Source organism: Photinus pyralis, unplaced genomic scaffold (assembly GCF_008802855.1).
Source record: "Photinus pyralis isolate 1611_PpyrPB1 unplaced genomic scaffold, Ppyr1.3 Ppyr1.4_LG1, whole genome shotgun sequence".
Lineage (NCBI taxonomy): Eukaryota > Metazoa > Arthropoda > Insecta > Coleoptera > Lampyridae > Photinus > Photinus pyralis.
Window position 1 is genome coordinate 66,161,696 of NW_022170249.1, and position 17,939 is coordinate 66,179,634.

The following is a 17,939-nucleotide window of genomic DNA, read 5'->3' on the forward strand; positions in this document are numbered from 1 at the left end:
TTTGAAAGCAGTTTAGGTATTATAAATGACATCATTTTAATACGGATTGGGGTTAAATTTTCGCATTAATAATTTGGGGTTGGTGTCTGAAGGCCTGAAGCCAAAAGTTGTTTCTTTTAAAAATACCTTTCTAACGATACCCCACTTGATCGCCCTTAAAATTACAAAGTTGACTCCAGAAATAACTTCCGGAAACCGAAAATATCAAAATTAGTTTCTCCATAGGTATAGCTTTTAGTTATTAATATTTTTATTTCAACTTTCTTTCGTGTAGGTACTATATCGGAGAAAAACCATCAAGCGAATAGACAACGAAAAACGTCTGTCGATGACCCTATTTTCTCCAATGTCATTTTAAAGTTTATGGCGCACGTTTATTAATAATAAATAAATAAACTTATGTTTGTTGTGTTGTCAAAATTTGAAAAATTACATAAACATAGATTGGACTCTTCAACAGACGTATGATATACGTTTATATCTTAACTGTAACCTATCTAAAAAGGAAATTGCTGTGACAGGTCGCTTATTCATCTTCCAACAAAATAGCGCACAGTCTCAAACTATTTGCAAGAATACGTTTCAGAATTTTATCGGAGCCCTCAATTAGCTTTGAGTTTAATCCCTTTGATTCATAATAAATTTAATTGATTAAATTTAGATTTTCTTAAATTAAAAAAAATGTATTCTTTTGAATTAAAAAATAAAAATAATATATACGCCCTTTCAGTAGGTATGTCTTTCATTTTCCTCATGCTTTAAGTTTCAAATTTTTCATCAAAATCCGAACAAATTATACAAGTTATTTAAGATCAAAAAGCGTTATAATAAATTTGACCTAACGCATATGGTATATATCTTGTCCAGACGTCCACACCCTATCGTGTACGCCAGGACGGCCCTGGATAAGATGGAACATAGAGATAATATGTCTACGAAAATACGAGTACGCCATCTACCAAAAGCATTCCTAAACACCAAAAAAGTATAAATTCATAGTGTACAGAATTCGCAGTAATTATATGGTAGATGGCGCCTTCACGTCTGGTAGTAGCCAATATACTCACTGCGCAAGCGCATTTCAGTCGATAGCGTTAATGGCGAGTGCAAAGTCCCAGTTCTAACTATGTAGTTGAGATTTTAAATTTACAACTCAAATATTTAGAAAAATTAGTTAGGTAATTGTGAACAATTTAGGTGTAGAAGTGTTTTACTTTAATTTATAGTTACCATGGATAAACACTATTTAACTACGGAACAATTAGTCGGTTTCGAAAATTATAAGGTTAGAACAACCCTTCTCTTTGATTTTGTCCCTAACACCCCTCCTACCAAATGCTGAGTAATTTTTGTTTTAATGCATTTGTGCCAAGCTGTAAATTCAAATTAATTATGATTCATAAGGTTTTTCCCACGTTTTGAATTGTAAACATTGATCATATTACCTTGTCAACTTTTTGGTGGTGGATAGATGGCCATGTGAAACAAATGATCATCAATTGTCAATTTATTCAACTATTTTAAGACTTCACCAGGTATCCTGATAAGAAAAGTTTGCCATTTGTTTCAACTAAACGGTTAGGAAGTTTATTAAATTTTAAGTGCTCATTTAAAACCAATTACATCGTTTTAATTGCCGTATTACATTATTTTTACAATGTCGTTAATCCAGTTTTTTAGTAAAGATTTATGTTTACAGTACAGCTGCAAGGATACGAGCCCGTTGAGCAAATATGTCATGCACCCGTATTGGAATTGCGTGGTGGAGGTTTGTATACATCCGTCATTTTAAAATCTACCCACTATTGTTTTAGTATTGCCCCAAGTGGGTTGCTCCCAACTTATTGACGTTTATTGGTTTCCTATTTGCGGTCGGGATATTTCTCTTGTTCACCATCATGGATTATTATATATTAGCGTCTGATGATGATTATCCTGACGTTTCACCTTTACCCAAATGGACATTTATTGTTGCCGCAATTTTTATGTTTGTAGCGTATACATTGGGTAGGTACGAAACAGATTTGTGTGTCTTTTGAGTAACTTAATTTTTAGATGGAATTGATGGCAAACAGGCGAGACGGACTGGAAGTAGCTCACCGTTAGGTGAACTGTTTGATCATGGTATCGATTCCTACACGGCATCGCTGATACCGATTACTGTCTTTTCTGTTTTTGGTCGTGGTGAAAAATTCAGCCTCAATTCTTACCATATGTATTTCTTATTGTGGAATATTCTGATCAATTTCCATTTATGCCATTGGGAAAAGTATAATACTGGCGTTTTATTCTTGCCGTGGGGATATGACATCACAATGTGTATCACAGTCATAATGTTTATAATCACTGGAGTAAGTACATTGAGCTCTACCTACATAACAAACCTTGTAGTCACAGTTCCAGTACTAGTTAATTTTAAAGTGAGTAATTCAGGAGGTTGGAATATTTTCTTACTTGTGTTGTAATTACAAAAGCATGTACTAATTTAAATATGAAATGATCACCCCTCAGTCTCTTATTGATATTATTTCAGATTTGGGGTTACCAAATGTGGCAGTTTGTACTTCCAGGAGGTATTACTCTTGGAAAACTTTTGGAAATAATAATTTATGGAACCGCATTGTTGTCAAACCTTCCAACAGTTTTATGGAACGTGTACCTCTCGTATAAAGATCGCACAGGGTATGGAAGATCATTGCTTGAAGCACTACGACCTTTCTCTTCTGTTGTCATATTCTTTCTCATCTGTATGGGATGGGTTTTAAATTCTCCCGGTCAAATTTTAGATACGGATCCTAGGCCAATTTTTTTTATAACCGGAACTATTTTTTCAAACATATGCGTAAGTGTTGATTTTTCATGGCGATTGTTCTTGACTGTTTTGTTTTAGTGTCGTTTAATAGTAGCCCAAATGAGTAGTTCGAGAAGCGAAGCTTTCAATATGTTGCTAATACCTACAGCTCTTGTAACTTTTTTAAGTGTGATAACGAGATCCGCTCGGCTAGAATTTGGATTAGCTTATAGCTTATGCGTTTTTGTGGCTTTAGCACATGTACACTACGGATGCTGTGTGGTATGTTTTTCACTTGACAACTGATCTTTCTTATTGAAATTTATAGGTGCGGCAAATGTGCAGACATTTCAGAATAAACTGTTTCAGTTTGAAACCGCATGCAGATTGACTACTTGCAGACAACGCATGATGTGGTATCAAGCGTTGTCCCTCGGGCATTTGTTTTCTTTTTTTTGTTCTTTAAAAGATTAGTTGCATTTACTTTTATTGTATTTGATTATTCTTCTTTAGGACAATGTTGTTATTGTTGTTGGTAGGTTATAATTAGATTAGGTTTTGTTTTGTGCGAATTAAAATTAAGTTATGTTATTGCCGATACTGAGGGAAACGTTTTGTGTCAATGATGTGACTATTTTTAACCTCGCTCTCTAAATTAGAGGTGCGTTTATGCAAACATTTTCCTGACATCGAATCATTTTAACCCGACTTGCATTTGTATTAACAATCTTTTGAGAGATCTGATAATTGACATGAATTTCAATTATACAAATAATGTCTTTTTACCCCCACACGATTGAAGTTCCTTTTGCATAAACCCACCTTTAAAATCTTGCTTAACGCAATTGCGAGAATACACTTTCACATAAGCATTCGGGCACTCTTTACAGGTAGAAAGTTATCACATTTACATTAGGCATATAATGTATTATGATTTTATCACAGAATTTCGCCAACTCTGCTACCGCTGTAGGTTTAGCAAGTGCCGGGTACCTACACCAGTTGTTGTTAAGCACAGGTCGACTAATTTGTTTAAATTGTATCTTAAGATAAAGTTGTATGTACTATGTACCAACATTAATTACATAATGTAATCTTTAGTTAGTTTATCCAAATTTGAGTTTGTGGAATACTAAGTCAACAATGCATTTAAGAATAAAATTCAATGTACAAATTATAATAAGGCTACTTAAAAAGTATTTATTGTATATTTTATGTACATTCAATTCTGATACCACTACAATTAAACATATTTATTAAGTTGGTTTTGAACCCATATATTGTAATTTAATTTTTTCGCGATCCTTTACTTCTGGTAGATATGGTTTTATGTCTTTTCTTCTCCTGTCTGCTCTCACCCTACCCTAATACAATAAATATTAGTCAATCTAAAAGTTTGACTGGCATACCCAAGGAGCCGGGAGGGGATTCTGTTTTGCAATTAAAATTGTGGTGCACAACAGAACTGGATACTAATTAGTATATTGACAGTGTAAAATGATTTTTGGCAAAAGGAACAAGACACTCAATTTTTTTTCTTTCCCTTTCCACTGTGTAGTCACCGAGGGAATTAATCTCCCTTGAATACCTCGACCATTGTTATTCTGGGATATGTGTTGGCTCAGTCTAAGTAATTACAAATTATTGTGCAATTTCCAAGTAATTCTATACATTGATGTTGACTCTGTACCTTTATGATACGTTTATGATGTTTATATTATTACTTTTGACCTTAAACAACTCTAACTCTTTTTTTTGTTGACTTAAGATGGATCTAAGCAGGGTCATTTTTATAAAGGCTTTCTTTTAGGTCGTTGCAAAAATTACTTGATTAGGTAATACTTAAATTCAAAAATTAGGAGTTAGGAAAATGAAAGACATTCTGAAAGGGCATATACAGGATCGCTGATAAGCCTGGGAACTGTCGATTATCGGGAAAATATGCAAGATATCAAAAAAGTTTTGGGGTTCTTCAATGTCTATTAGGCAATAACAATTTTAGTTATGCAGGGCTGGTCAATACAGGTATAGCACATCAATATTGCATTTTTTTTAATGGAACACCATATACATACATTATTAAGCAGCAGAGAAAAAAGATGAAAGCTTTATAGGGGAGTCGATGGTGTCCTTCTGTCCGTGAACACGATGACTGTCAAACGCTTGGACCGATTTGGTTCAAACTTTGCACAGTTGACCTATATGCCACAAGTAATCAACCATGATCAACTTCATATTTTTATATGAACCAGAGAAAAGTACATACATACTGCATTGAGTAGCATTTGTTATTACGAATACAACGATGCATGGTACAATATGATTCTTTATTAGGTATGTCATTTAAACGAAACCATCAATGAATTAGTTTGACATTTTATCAACCTTAAACAAATGTAAGTGTTGATGTTAAATAGCGGGGGTCCAGAATGGGAATATGCAACTTTTTTTCTAATTTAACCAACTGTGTAGGTATTTCTTATGGTTTCCAATTTCCCTATGCTGTTTATTCTTATCTTGGATACAATTTCTCACTAGCAGCTCTTTTAAGTTCCGCAAATGCGTCGTTTTGGCGCCAATAGGACATCGTTGTGTTGCCGCGGCTGTAGTAGTTTTAACGCAATAATGTGAAACACAAAAGAAGTGTTGTGTGAGAGAATATATCTCAAGAAGAGAAAAGTATGGGGCCTACCATAAATTATTGATGAGCTGAGATTCGGAGAATCAACCACAACAACTAAACAATTTTATTCGTATGTCATCGAATACTCATATGTCTATGGGTAGACCTTGAGGAAGCACATGGTGAGCTGGATTTTCGCCTGTTTAGACTGGCAAAAAAAGTGTCGCGAGTTCTGTCAAATGAACTCGCAATAGCTATTTACACTTGCGACAGTAGTGTCCGACAGCAAATCGCGCGAACTTTCTCGCTAGTCTAAAGGCACCATTATAAACAAATTGAATATTTGAATAGAATAGTACCATAATTTAACGCAATGTCTCGCGCAATGTGGCAGCACCCTTCAAGTAATTCTGTGGCACTTTAAAACCATCACCATACGAAAAGTCAGATTAAGTTTTTTACAAATAACATTAATCTAGTTGAATTGATTATTAGTTAAAGGGCCTAAGTGATATTTGCTAGTTTTGTGATAAACCAAACATGTTTTTTGTTGAGAAACCTGGACATTTTTTACATTTTATATTGTTTATTTATAGTATGGTTTACTATAATATAATGGAGAATATAATATAAGAAATGCCCAGATTTCTCAACAAAAAACATGTTTTGCAGTTTATCTCCAAATTAGCAAATATCACTTAGGCCGTTAAGAAATAATCGATTCAATTGTATCCCTTCCTTACCTGAATGAAAACAAGTTATCCTGATGGAATGAGGTATCCGAGGGATATTAATTCTGTCAGCAACAGTACATATTTCTTCAAAAGACCTGATGAAAAAGTATTGAAAAGTTCTTCAAAGGAGATGGTAAACGCCGAAAGACTGTATTCAAAGGAAACCTACCCAAAATGATTTACATTCTTTATAATTGTACATTTCCAATTCGCATTTCTCCTTATTATATTGAAATTGGTCTAAACATTTGTATGTTATAAGCTGTTCCTTCAAGCATGGATTGTGTTTCTCTTGATCATAGTTCATTATACTGTAATTAAAATAACGAAATAATTAAAAAATTATTAGAACATAACAGACAGTCACACTTACACACTTTGAAGGCGGTAGCTACTTTACCGATTGTTCAGCAGTCCTTAAAAGGTGACAATTTCAGCTAGCACTTCAAAAACCTCGAGACTGATTTTTTTAAAATGTCAATCTATTCCAAATCCCTACTCAACTTAATTAGCTGCGCATCCAGTTATCGCAATATTGAATCGTTAATTGAAGTTTTCAGTTGAGTTGGTTTGGAACCACTGACATTCATTTACTCATACCAACTTCAACAGCAACACTCATATGTGTCGGTTGGTGACTATCGTAGAAAGAATGAGGTACAAACGTAAATAAATTGGAATTTCTTCCTTTATGGTGTTTTTTAATTTATTTTTCTTTGTTCAAGAAGTACGAAAACAGTATAATTAATGTTGAAAGTGTACGTGCAAAAAGATTTTTATCATTATTTTTTAATGTAAGGGGAAAATGTCTAAAAATAAAATTGTAATAAGAGGTGCTGTGATAGACAGTAACATAATCGAAGTAAAGAGCAAAGTAAGTACTTGTGTTTGTTACACTCAATTTCAACCCTATCAGAAAATAAGGCAGGAGTTCATTTACCTTAGCTAGTCACTTATGGTTATGCCTTCTTTTGGGAAAGAGAGCATGAATCATTAGATTTTTAATGAATTTCTTTATCAGTTTGATGCAGAATTTCGAAGATTTTCAATTGAGAGACATCAACAGGTGAAGTTCGAAGATTTTAAGGGGCTACTCGAACGACTGTTTAAAATTAAAGATATTTCATTTCTGGTGTCGTACATTGATCCGAGCGATCAAGATTTATTACCTATTAATAATGACGACAACCTGCGAAGAGCGCTAATTACTGCCAAACCGTTGCTGAGGGTTATTATTCAAAGGAAAGGTAAGATTACGAAATAATTATTTGTCTTTGATTTATTATGTACCTAAGCTAATGTAATGTTTTTGAGCAGTGCTGTCAAGATAATTTTCGGTGTAGGAAATTTTATTAGGTGAAGGTTAGTTATTGTAAGTGTGCTTCGTTGACTCTTTAGTTATGAGTGCTTGTTCACAATGGACATAAGCGTAACAAAAACATAACAGATGCATAATTCATAATGTTGAATAGTAGCAAACCAACGTAGGTGTTCACAATGATTACATAATTTTTATTTTTTTGTAAATGTTTGCGTATGTTTTATGTCCTACCGAAAGGGTACATAAAAAATACATAAAGTTGGGTCGGTTTCAACTTTACGTAGGTTTTATGAAAAATCTAGTGGAATTAGGTGTATTTCTGTTGGGTACAAAGATGCAGCACTGCGCTGTTGGTTTGACATTCAGTTACTACGTCTAACGTCGATGACATCTCTTCTGCCAACATAATCTGGTTATTTTTAAATTGGTACATAGTTTTTGGCGCATTATTTCATAGTTTGGTGTTGTTTGGTCCTTCGTGTGTTGTTCTTTGATTATATTCAACACGGCATGGAAAACATATAGACGTCGAATTACTGATTAGTTTGGTGCGATTAAAACCCTAATTGTTTAATAAAGGGGACAAAAGACCTATTAAGGTGATCGAATAATCCTGGTGTATGAAAAAAACCATTCTTCATCATGCAGCTTCATTTCTAGACACGCTTAAATTCTTAAATTCTCCCCTTTTCTCTCGGTCTCGATTTATAGGTCTGACCCACCAACGCCGTTTTTGTTTTGTAACAACTTTGTCTCTCTGTCTTCTTAACAGTAAAAGCAATAAAACTGTTGAAATTTCCATCCAAGTGACACACACATATACACCACAAATAATATTGCTATGTTCTTGACGTTTTGCCGAGTTTAAATTTTGGATTTGCGCCTACGCAGATAATTATAATCTTACGGTCACTGTGAACAGCGTAAAATTATGTCTTATGTCAATATTATGTTTTATGTATCTGTTATGTTTTTGTAACGCTTATGTCCATTGTGAACAAGCACTGAGAGAAGAGTGTTGACAACATAGCCTTCAAACAATTACCCTAAGTTGTAAATCCACTTGTTCTTTTCAAAGCAAGTCTCAGACCATTTTTTAATACATCCGCCAATTGCGCTGAGGTTGTATTAAAGTATGGTTCTGGGAGGCTGCAGCTTGTTTTTCAGCTCAGCCTTGCTGTTGTCTGCTGCTCGAGATTGCAGATCAAATTCGACCTGACTGAGGGAGAAATCACAGTAATCCAGTGTATATGTTATGGATAAAGTGTTTACTTGGCTAGTTTATATACTAGCTGGATCATCATTGTATATACACCTTACTTATATACAATAATAGTATGTAAACTATCCAAAAAATGGGAAATTATCGTTTCACTAAAGTCGCTACGAATATTGGTTAGTTTGTATACCATCCAATTAGTCTATAAAGTATACAAGATTTATCGCTAAAGTACAAATCACAAGAAAATTGTGGAAATTAACCAGACTATTTGACTTGTTCAAAAACTATCCACAGTATAGTTGGATAAAGTGTGAACTCAATAAGATTGCAGGCGTCTGTTGCATGGACCCCCCCCCCCCCCCCCATGGTTTTTAATCCCACCAGTAACACCTTTTACAACTCCAAATTTAAGAATTTTTTTTATTTCAAATTGTCATAAGTAAACAAATAAAACAAACTATACATTCTTGCAATATAAGTAATATAAGGGTAAATACAGTGCACTTAATTTAATAATTGAAACATAAACATCAACATCGCTGTTTACACATAAATAGTCAAAACAAGAAAGTTAAACATATTTTTCTGATTTTCTTGCAAGTGTTAGTAGTTTTTTTTTTGTTTTTTAATACAAAATCATAGAAATCCTATTTGTGATTTTGTCATATTTAAAAATTAAGGTGTTATTAGGTGCTTCAAAAGGAATCGTTTGACCTATTTGAAAAGTATTAAATTGAAATTTATTGTTCTGCCGGAGTTATATTCGCGCCTGCCGGGGGCCGGAGAGCACGATGTAAAACCTGAGACTCCGGCTGAATGCCTGACATCTGGCAACCCTGTCAATATTCCTAGTCAGTAATGCATAATAACCAATTCGTTGGTTAGTATGTAAACTAACCAATCCTCTTTGGTTAATTTAGTTTAGGATAGTAAAATAATTCTTGATTAATAGTAGATTACATACCGAGCTGGGAAGTGGTTCATTACCTATGCCGAGGTATAAGCGCGAGGCGTTGGTTATGAACCACCGACCAGATATCTTGAGGAAATCCTAATTGTTTTCCAAAAAACTATCAGATATCCCCTAGATGTCTCAGAAATCCAAGGATATGCTGTGAAATTCCGAGAAAGTTCAAAGATGTCTGGTGGATCCATGGATTTACACACTAAATAGATGTTTGATGTACAAAACTTTATCTGTAATTTCCCCGTTAGATCTGTTAGAGAGGGACACTGATGCAATTCATTCTACATCCTTAATAATTATATTATAATTATCAACTTTTCTATAACAGGTTGTAATTATACCAGTTTCTGCTTATATAATAACTTCTGATTTTTTTGTGACACCTACCTGTTAGACCCGTACATTTTTTGTCTTTTAAATTGTTTGTTAATTTTCTATCATTAAATTGTGTGGAACTTGACGTTAATTTTGGTTATGACACATTCAACTCAACAAATGATTTAATGATCACTTTAGAAATATTTTTGATTCAGCTGCTAAGGGCTCAAAACGATTTAATAAAGGAACAAGTTTTTATTATACCACAATCTCCATTTTGAACACTCAAATACATGCCAAATCGGGCCTTTAAATCACTACCTACTGCCTTAAAGGTTGCCAAGTAATGTTCTTGAAAATATGATGAATGGCCGAACTAAACAATCTCTTTAAGTCGCTTTCTGTAAATACAAAAGCATTCTTTTGCTTGTACCTATCCCCACAAATGCGTGTAGGGTACGCCAAATCTGTTCCATATTTTAATCGCCGCATTGTTTGCAAGTTTTGAATGAATGCCCAAATGGATAGAAGCTGTAAATACATTTGACATTTCCTTCATATATGCCAGCATTATTGATACATTTAAGACTTGGTTCCTAAGATCCATCTTAGTCATCCACCGCCAACTACTTTTTATATTCTTCGCAATGGGCTTTACTGGATTTTGTAGGTACCAACTTTTCTTCTGCTTCTGCCACAAACCATTATTATATATAGTATTATATTTTTCAATCAAATTCATATTCTTTCGAAAAACAGTGATTTTAGTTAATACACAAACTTCAAATGGCATTTGCATGGCAATTATAGAATTTCGAATAAGTCACCTACTCAATCGGAACTTTAAAGCCTTAGAATGTCGCCTACAACATGTTATATGCAGAAAAATCGCTCTACCAACCCTCAGGAGTGTGAAAAGGGAATTTACACATTTTTTGTTGTTTTTTTTTAAATGAGATTATAAGTTTATCACTAAACAATTTTTCATTTTCAGGAGACATTTTCGATGGACCAAACGGTTATGGGACAATTAAACCTCGTAATCTCATATCGAGCATTCTTGGGGGTACGCCGGGTAGGAATAAAAATTTAGCAATTTCCAATCCGCACGATTTTCGACAGGTCTCGGCAATTATAGACGTCGACATAGTACCGGAGACGTGTCGTAGAGTACGCCTCCTTAAGCACGGTTCGGATAAACCGCTCGGTTTCTACATAAGGGATGGTACGAGCGTGCGCGTTACACAGAACGGTTTGGAGAAAATTCCGGGTATATTTATCTCGCGACTTGTACCGGGCGGGTTGGCGGAATCGACCGGTCTGCTGGCGGTTAACGATGAAGTATTGGAGGTGAACGGTATCGAAGTTTCTGGGAAGACGCTCGATCAGGTGACCGATATGATGGTGGCGAACTCATCAAATCTCATAATTACTGTCAAGCCTGCAAATCAACGGACGGTGGCACCAGTGCGAAGAGGCAGTTTTAGTAGAAATTCGCAATTATCCAGTGGATCTCAACAGTCTGCCGGAACTGCACCTTCCGATTCTGAAGACAAATATGACCAAGATGAAATTGTGGATTTGACCGGTGTTACATTAGAGGAAACAATTACGAGAGACGATGGTGTGCTTCATTTGTAAACCTTCCCTAATTTGACTACTTTATTCTTCGCAAGCCAACAGTACTTACTAGATATGTTATTGTTATAGGCGAATCGATTTGAGAAACACTGAAAGTGAGTACTTTTTATTTGGCTCAAAGATATATACCTAATGTATTTAAGTACTTCGTATTTTCTCTTCCATACTCGATCAAAAGTGTTTATTTATATGTTGTTTTGTTAGTTGCGGGATAGATAATTGCAGTATTGTATTATTAATTTTGAACGTACCAAGGTGTCAATTTATATACCTACCATTTTTTATGCGTTGAAATCTCGATAAATATTAAGTCTGTACATATATCAATTCTAGCTGCATGGAGGTAGAATGGCTATATTTTATTATGTTTTACCTAATAGTGTGTCTCTTTTTTGTTGGTATGATTGTGAAAGACTTCAAATAACAAATTATCCGTCCGTTTGTGGCCTTTTTAGTACTTATGCAAGTGAGGCATTTCTTAATGATGATCGACTGTTATATTTACATTCCATTTTTACATACTATACAAATATGGTTAGTCGCATCACGTGTACTTATTAAAATGATTAGAAATATATATTTCCAGTTAAGTTGGTTTTGTTTTAATGATGTTCATCGTCGGCAGGTTGCTTCACCCAATATCCCCATGGTGCGAAATGATCGTGGTGTTCCGAAGGTCCTCTATACACTTTTATTTGAACACGTCCATGATCTAAAATAATATTTCTCTTAAACTAGGCATTGAAATTGAATACTTACGGTCACCGGTTGCTGCCGATTCTGAATCCTCATAAGCCGGCAGTGCAGTTGTAATAGCCACAACGAAGATAAGGTAATAAAGGAACTGAAAATATTGACAAAATCAATTGGAATTCTAAATTTGACGATTAAGTACTCACTCTTAACAACATGATTGCAGATGTAGTCTGGAGATATAACTTGCTTGAAGTTCAGTTTAGATTTTATATATTACCTATGGACCACTAGAGCGTAACGCTCCTTTCATTGTGGTAAAAAGGTATCATTTTGGTTTTAGTAAGTGAAAGCATTTTCACTTTTCTATTCACTTTTGCTGGTTTTTACCATAATCTGTACATGACTTCTATAAATGAACACAATGATGCATGTCGCACTTAAAGCGCGCAAATTATCGACAAATCATTTTCTTGTGCCGCCTGAATTTTTATTAAACGGCAAATACTTCTAATGTTTTTATCTTGTAAACATTGAATTTTGTTAACAGGCCAAATGATAATTCCTTTTGATTCTAGTAAATTTTTAAAGTCTTCTCTTTCAATATTAAATTCTTCACACTCATATATCAAATGTTCTGCACTTTTTATCCCATTTTCACACTCGCACATATTTGTTTCACTTTTTCTAATTTTACACGAATATGAATTGAAAAGTCCTCTATTTGTAATAATTTGTATAATTCCTCTAATACTCCAAAATTTCCATTTTAATCTATTTTTGATATTTGGAATATATTGAAATGTTTTCCTTCCCTTGTCAGATTGATTCCATTCCTCTTGCCATTTATTTATATAATAATTTTCAATTTGTTTTTTAATTTCAAATCTTGCTAATTTTCCTTCTTCATTTTCTAAATTTTTATGGGCTTTCGCTGGATGTCCAAAATCAATTTTCGTTTTATTTATTATATATGTATTATAATTTATAATATTTTCTCCCAAAATAATATTTTTATCTTTCCTTAGATTATATAATTTTGAATTTTTTGATCTATTTTTAATGTAATGGACATAATTCCTGATATTACTGTTACCGAATTTGTTGCTGTCCTATCGTACATATTGAAAATTCTTCTTAAAATATAGGATTAAATACTTATAATTTTTTTTCCTTGTATTTTTTTAATCCTTTTTCCCCATATTACAGATCCATACAAAAATGCAGGTTTTAATGCACCCTTATAAATTGTAATTAAAGTTTTTTTATTTAATCCCCAATTATCTTTGCATGTCCAAATATATTTTTGAAGGAGTTGTTTTATTTTACTAGAAATTTTGTCTATGTGCATGTTAAGTTTTAATTTTTCTTGAATTGTTATTCCTAAATATTTTATATTATTAACCATTTTTATTTGTTTATTATAAATTTTTATTGTAGGAGGTCTCTTAATATCGAAATTTCCTTTAAACAGTATCATTTCGGTTTTTTCATGAGATATCGTTAATTTATTTTCGGTGCACCAATTTTCAAATTTTTCATTATTTCATTTCCAGTATCTTCTAATTTTTTTCTCGAGTTTTCTTCAATTATAAAAATTTTATCGTCTGCATATGCGATTTCCTTAACATTCTCTTGAAAACTATTGTTAAAAATAATATTCCAAAAAGTAGGTCCTAATACTGATCCTTGTGGACAACCTTTACTAATTTCTTTTGTTATTTTTTTTCGTCGAATATCTATTTTTGTTATTTTCTATTATAATTTTATCTTGTTTTCCAAAATTTATATTAAATGTAATTACATTATGATCACTTACTGTTAAATTTTCATGAACTTTCCAATTAAAAATGTTATCAATCAAATTATTTGTAATTAAAGTTAAATCAATATTTGTCAATCCATTTATATTTATATTTATATGGATTATTATTGGTTTATTTGAAATTACTAAATTATTTTCTGCAATAAATTGTTCCATTTTTTTTCCTTTTCCGTCCGTAATATTATTAAACCACATTGTAGATTTTGAATTTGAATCCATACTTATTATAACCCTACCATTTCCTAAAATTTTTAATATATTTTCAATTTCCTCAATATATTTTTCAATTTCTTCAGAAAATTGCACATAAGAATTTATAATCGTTATCCAGCCTAAACCATTTGTCATTTTTATGACAACAGTATGTGTAGTACAAAACTGTTCCAATTTGATTATTTCCAAATCATTATTTAATACAATTATAGCTGACATTTTTTCCTCGTCAATTTTACCTCCAGTTATTATTTTAGAATTTGGAAAAGCAATTATTTTATGTTTAAAATTATAAGGTTCCTGTATTAATAATATGTCTAATTTTTTATCATTTGAAATTTTGAATAGTTCTCCTGCTACTGTTTTCGAATGTTGTGAATTTATTTGTAAAAATGTAATTGGTTTCTTAAAATTTTGATTATTATTTTTTCCATTTTCCATAATTTGTTCTTTTTATAGATTGATACACCATAACCTTATAAATTGGGCACTCTTCATTTCTCACATTATGATCATGCTATATCTGCATATGTGCTTTTAACTTGCTCTTTATCTATTACAATACATACTTTTAATTTCTTCAATTTGTTTAAACATTACATCCTCATAAACTTTATTATTGTTATCATGTGTTTGAACTACTCCCTCTAAATAAGATAATTTCTGTAAGACTGTGTTAACTAATGTTTTAAGTTCGTTCATTTTTTCTATCAAATTTTTAGACTCTGTTTTATTAATTTTTGTATTAGTATTAAAAGTTAAATCCATGATATGCTTATTTAATTCTTCCATAACTCCCTACGCTTTCTTTCCTTTCTTTCTTTTTTCGTTTCTTTATTTTCATCACCACTATCTCTATTAACTTTCCTTTTTCTATTTAATTTATCATTTAAAATTTCAACCTCACTACATGATGATATTTGTACTTCCATGTCCTCAACACAATTGTCATTGTCACTGTCACTTGCACCGTTCACATAGTCCAAGTCTTTGGTTTTGTCTTTAGGATTCATATTTTTTTACGTAAATTTAAATTCTTATCTTAATTAGCACGCAAATTTCTTTTCTTTCCTTCAAACACCTGGTGGCGTTCCAAACCACTCAAGGTTTAAATTTCACAACACAATCTCAAAGTATATGTCTCCAGCAGTCCAAAAATATATTTCACTTCACTCCAAATTGAAATTTAAGCAGAAAATAAATTATTAAAATTATTGACATATGTCAAGTCTCAACACAAAGAAATTATGGCGTTAAAAACACTCGTTACCATCAAACATTTTAGTCTAAATCATACACTTTTATATCACGAATCTTATTACACTGCCCGTAACTATTAAATCAATTTATTTACTTCGTAAATGAATAACCAAAATTACCACATTACGACATTCAAAATTGACGCATATCCGTTACCATGCATACTATTACAATTTTTTTTGGATTTTCTAGTTTTAGCTTCGTACATCTTAAAATGCAAACCCCTATTTTTGTTATATAATAAATATGGTTTGATTTGGTAAATAAAAAAAAGAAAATATCTGGTATATTTTTAACATATATTGCAGAGGCATTACAAGTTCTTAGAAACTGTTTGTAAGGCCCTTAAAGACTAAAATCCACTTTTAAAGGATTCTAAAAGCCCTTCAAGTTTCAGGTATTAAATACCCTTAAAGATTATTTAAAGCTGTTAAAGACTCTTAAGGGCTCTAAAAGGCATGTTAGAGGGTGTATTACAACCCTTTGAATTTTTTGTCGAAATTGGTTTTGGCCCATAACTTGAGATTGAGACGTCTAATCGAAAAAGTACGAATCGTTTTGGATTCTACGCACCAAAATTAATAAGAAAAAGTTTTTTCCCGAGAAATTTTGGTGTAGTCGATTTTGTTAAAAAAGGCAGGTTATACACTGCCTTTTTTTTTGGCCCTAAGAAAAAATTGTCTGGGATCGACCGGGAAAAAATATTTTCTTATAGAACGTGACCTGTAGAATCCATAATTTCAAACAGTTCCAAGATCCGGCCGTTAGCAGAGGAGAATTGAACACATAATCTAAAAAGAATTGTGTACCGTAACAGACGTCTTCACCATTGCAATTAATCGGACGCGCAGGCAGTCGAAGCGGCTTAGGAAATGGCATGCTTTTGTTTAATAAGTGGCGATGACAGTTGTGTTTGTATAATGTTACTATTGTATTTCGTTTCAATTATAATAATATTTTACATTCTTCTGTGACTCTGGTGTCCCAACATGGGGCATTTGTTTACTTCAAAAAGTGCAAAAGTATATGCAACGGATTAACAAACAAAAAAGTTTCGGTTTTTAAAAAATAACTCCGCAGCAGTTGATCTTATGAAAAAAGGGTTCAAATAAAAGTTAAAGAAAATAAAATTCTTCACATTTTTTGTAGTATGTTCCGAGTTGGAGTGGCGGAAATATGGACATTTTTGTAAAACTCCCAGTTTACTATACTGTCAGGGAGAATAGATACATATAGGGCGGATTTGCCCTCATTCTGCGCATATTTTTACACCCAACCCCTAGTGTATTTTGTATTCTTATTCTTTTTAAGGGAATTGAAAACATTTACCTCGGTTCATTTCCTTACAAATTAAATCAATAATAAACGTCTCTTAGCAACAGACAAAATGTTGTGTTTGGGCCCTGTTGGCTCTGGAAAAACTTTGTTGCTAAAGAAGTTACAGCATTCCGAAAATGTAGACTGCACATCATCGTCAGTTCCAACTGTAGGAACAAACATATGTACAATTAAACGACAAAATTTTACTATGACCATCCGAGAATTAGGCGGAACGATTGCTCCACTTTGGAAGCAATATTTCAACGGGGTCTTGAAAGTTATGTACGTTGTGGACGCTTCGAATTTATGTCAAATTTCTGCCGCTGGTGTGTTATTTTATGAAGTGCTCGCAAACCCTTTGTTGAAAGATGCCAAAGTAAGACACTTAAATGTTTGTGGTGGAGAAGAGATGCACGTTTACTTGATTTTAGTTTCTACTAGTACTATCCAAAATGGATGTTAGTTATAGACAGATGCGTAATGAGGCTTTACTTATGCTGCAAGTTTCTAAATTACAACATGAAGTTCAACAAAATATTCAGATTGTCGAGGCTAGTGCAATTAGTGGAGTTGGGTGTAATGAAATCTACGAATGGTTAATGAAAATGTTTTAACTTATTTCTATTTAGGTTAGGTTAGGTTAGTATCAATTAAATCCCAGATCAATTAAAAGAAATTACTACTGGAATACTTTAATAATTGAAGATGTTGGCGTGAATGAATATGAAGCATCTTTCCAATAGTCTTAAATGCATCGATATTGCTAGCATGTATGAAGGAAATGGAAGGAAGGTATTTAAATCTTCTATCTTTTGGTGCATTCATTCAAAACTTCAAACAATGCTGTGACTAAGAAATGGAACAGATTTGGCAGCATAGTTGAAAGCGGGAATACTTTGAAAAAAGCAGAAAATGTCAAGAAATTGTTCTCGAGAGAACCGTTTTGATAAAAGAAGTAAACCAGAAGGAATATACCCTAAGAAACAATATTGAAGATGCTCTATTTTGTAA

The 17,939-nt window shown here is 32.8% G+C and overlaps 4 protein-coding genes and 1 long non-coding RNA gene across 8 annotated transcripts; 3 read left to right on the forward strand and 2 right to left on the reverse strand.

Annotated features, from left to right (window-relative positions):
• Positions 1 to 1,073: 1,073 nt before the first annotated feature.
• Positions 1,074 to 4,069, forward strand: LOC116159832 (ethanolaminephosphotransferase 1-like). Of its 4 annotated transcripts, XM_031472916.1 has the most exons (8): positions 1,091 to 1,178; positions 1,227 to 1,285; positions 1,700 to 1,768; positions 1,815 to 2,007; positions 2,056 to 2,351; positions 2,534 to 2,842; positions 2,891 to 3,073; positions 3,120 to 4,069. In XM_031472916.1, the coding sequence occupies exons 2-8, from the start codon at positions 1,232 to 1,234 to the stop codon at positions 3,180 to 3,182; spliced, it is 1,167 nt and encodes a 388-aa protein (XP_031328776.1). In that variant the 5' UTR covers positions 1,091 to 1,178; positions 1,227 to 1,231; the 3' UTR covers positions 3,183 to 4,069. The 4 variants fall into 4 exon arrangements, with proteins under 4 accessions (XP_031328777.1, XP_031328776.1, XP_031328775.1 ...); XM_031472917.1 differs by lacking the exon at positions 1,227 to 1,285 and having other exon boundaries at positions 1,074 to 1,178; XM_031472915.1 differs by having other exon boundaries at positions 1,097 to 1,285.
• LOC116159836 (coiled-coil-helix-coiled-coil-helix domain-containing protein 7) lies at positions 3,998 to 6,511 on the reverse strand. The gene is made up of 2 exons (XM_031472921.1): positions 6,318 to 6,511; positions 3,998 to 4,155 (listed from the first exon to the last, which is right to left on the reverse strand). The coding sequence occupies exons 1-2, from the start codon at positions 6,453 to 6,455 to the stop codon at positions 4,048 to 4,050; spliced, it is 246 nt and encodes an 81-aa protein (XP_031328781.1). The 5' UTR covers positions 6,456 to 6,511; the 3' UTR covers positions 3,998 to 4,047.
• Positions 6,512 to 6,771: 260 nt separating this feature from the next.
• LOC116159833 (partitioning defective 6 homolog beta) lies at positions 6,772 to 12,207 on the forward strand. The gene is made up of 4 exons (XM_031472919.1): positions 6,772 to 6,805; positions 6,877 to 7,022; positions 7,170 to 7,395; positions 10,971 to 12,207. Exons 2-4 carry the CDS (start codon positions 6,954 to 6,956, stop codon positions 11,615 to 11,617), a joined length of 942 nt encoding a protein of 313 aa, XP_031328779.1. The 5' UTR covers positions 6,772 to 6,805; positions 6,877 to 6,953; the 3' UTR covers positions 11,618 to 12,207.
• LOC116159837 lies at positions 12,006 to 14,208 on the reverse strand. The gene is made up of 3 exons (XR_004143068.1): positions 12,517 to 14,208; positions 12,377 to 12,461; positions 12,006 to 12,329 (listed from the first exon to the last, which is right to left on the reverse strand). It is a non-coding gene; the product is annotated as an uncharacterized LOC116159837 (long non-coding RNA).
• Positions 14,209 to 16,995: 2,787 nt separating this feature from the next.
• Positions 16,996 to 17,922, forward strand: LOC116159834 (ADP-ribosylation factor-like protein 16). The gene is made up of 2 exons (XM_031472920.1): positions 16,996 to 17,304; positions 17,360 to 17,922. The coding sequence occupies exons 1-2, from the start codon at positions 16,996 to 16,998 to the stop codon at positions 17,540 to 17,542; spliced, it is 492 nt and encodes a 163-aa protein (XP_031328780.1). The 3' UTR covers positions 17,543 to 17,922.
• Positions 17,923 to 17,939: the final 17 nt, after the last annotated feature.

What these genes read in the sequence shown, in the direction of transcription:
- LOC116159832 (XM_031472916.1), top strand. Translation starts at nt 1,232, where the DNA reads ATGGATAAACACTATTTAACTACGGAACAATTAGTCGGTTTCGAAAAT. An exon ending in TCGGTTTCGAAAATTATAAG is followed by an intron (nt 1,286 to 1,699) that starts GTTAGAACAACC and finishes TTATGTTTACAG; the next exon opens with TACAGCTGCAAGGATACGAG. An exon ending in TAATGTTTATAATCACTGGA is followed by an intron (nt 2,352 to 2,533) that starts GTAAGTACATTG and finishes ATATTATTTCAG; the next exon opens with ATTTGGGGTTACCAAATGTG.
- LOC116159836 (XM_031472921.1), bottom strand. Translation starts at nt 6,455, where the DNA reads ATGAACTATGATCAAGAGAAACACAATCCATGCTTGAAGGAACAGCTT. An exon ending in AAGAATGTAAATCATTTTGG is followed by an intron (nt 4,156 to 6,317) that starts GTAGGTTTCCTT and finishes TTATTGTATTAG; the next exon opens with GGTAGGGTGAGAGCAGACAG.
- LOC116159834 (XM_031472920.1), top strand. Translation starts at nt 16,996, where the DNA reads ATGTTGTGTTTGGGCCCTGTTGGCTCTGGAAAAACTTTGTTGCTAAAG. An exon ending in CTTTGTTGAAAGATGCCAAA is followed by an intron (nt 17,305 to 17,359) that starts GTAAGACACTTA and finishes ACTTGATTTTAG; the next exon opens with TTTCTACTAGTACTATCCAA.
- LOC116159833 (XM_031472919.1), top strand. Translation starts at nt 6,954, where the DNA reads ATGTCTAAAAATAAAATTGTAATAAGAGGTGCTGTGATAGACAGTAAC. An exon ending in TAATCGAAGTAAAGAGCAAA is followed by an intron (nt 7,023 to 7,169) that starts GTAAGTACTTGT and finishes TTTCTTTATCAG; the next exon opens with TTTGATGCAGAATTTCGAAG. An exon ending in GGTTATTATTCAAAGGAAAG is followed by an intron (nt 7,396 to 10,970) that starts GTAAGATTACGA and finishes TTTCATTTTCAG; the next exon opens with GAGACATTTTCGATGGACCA.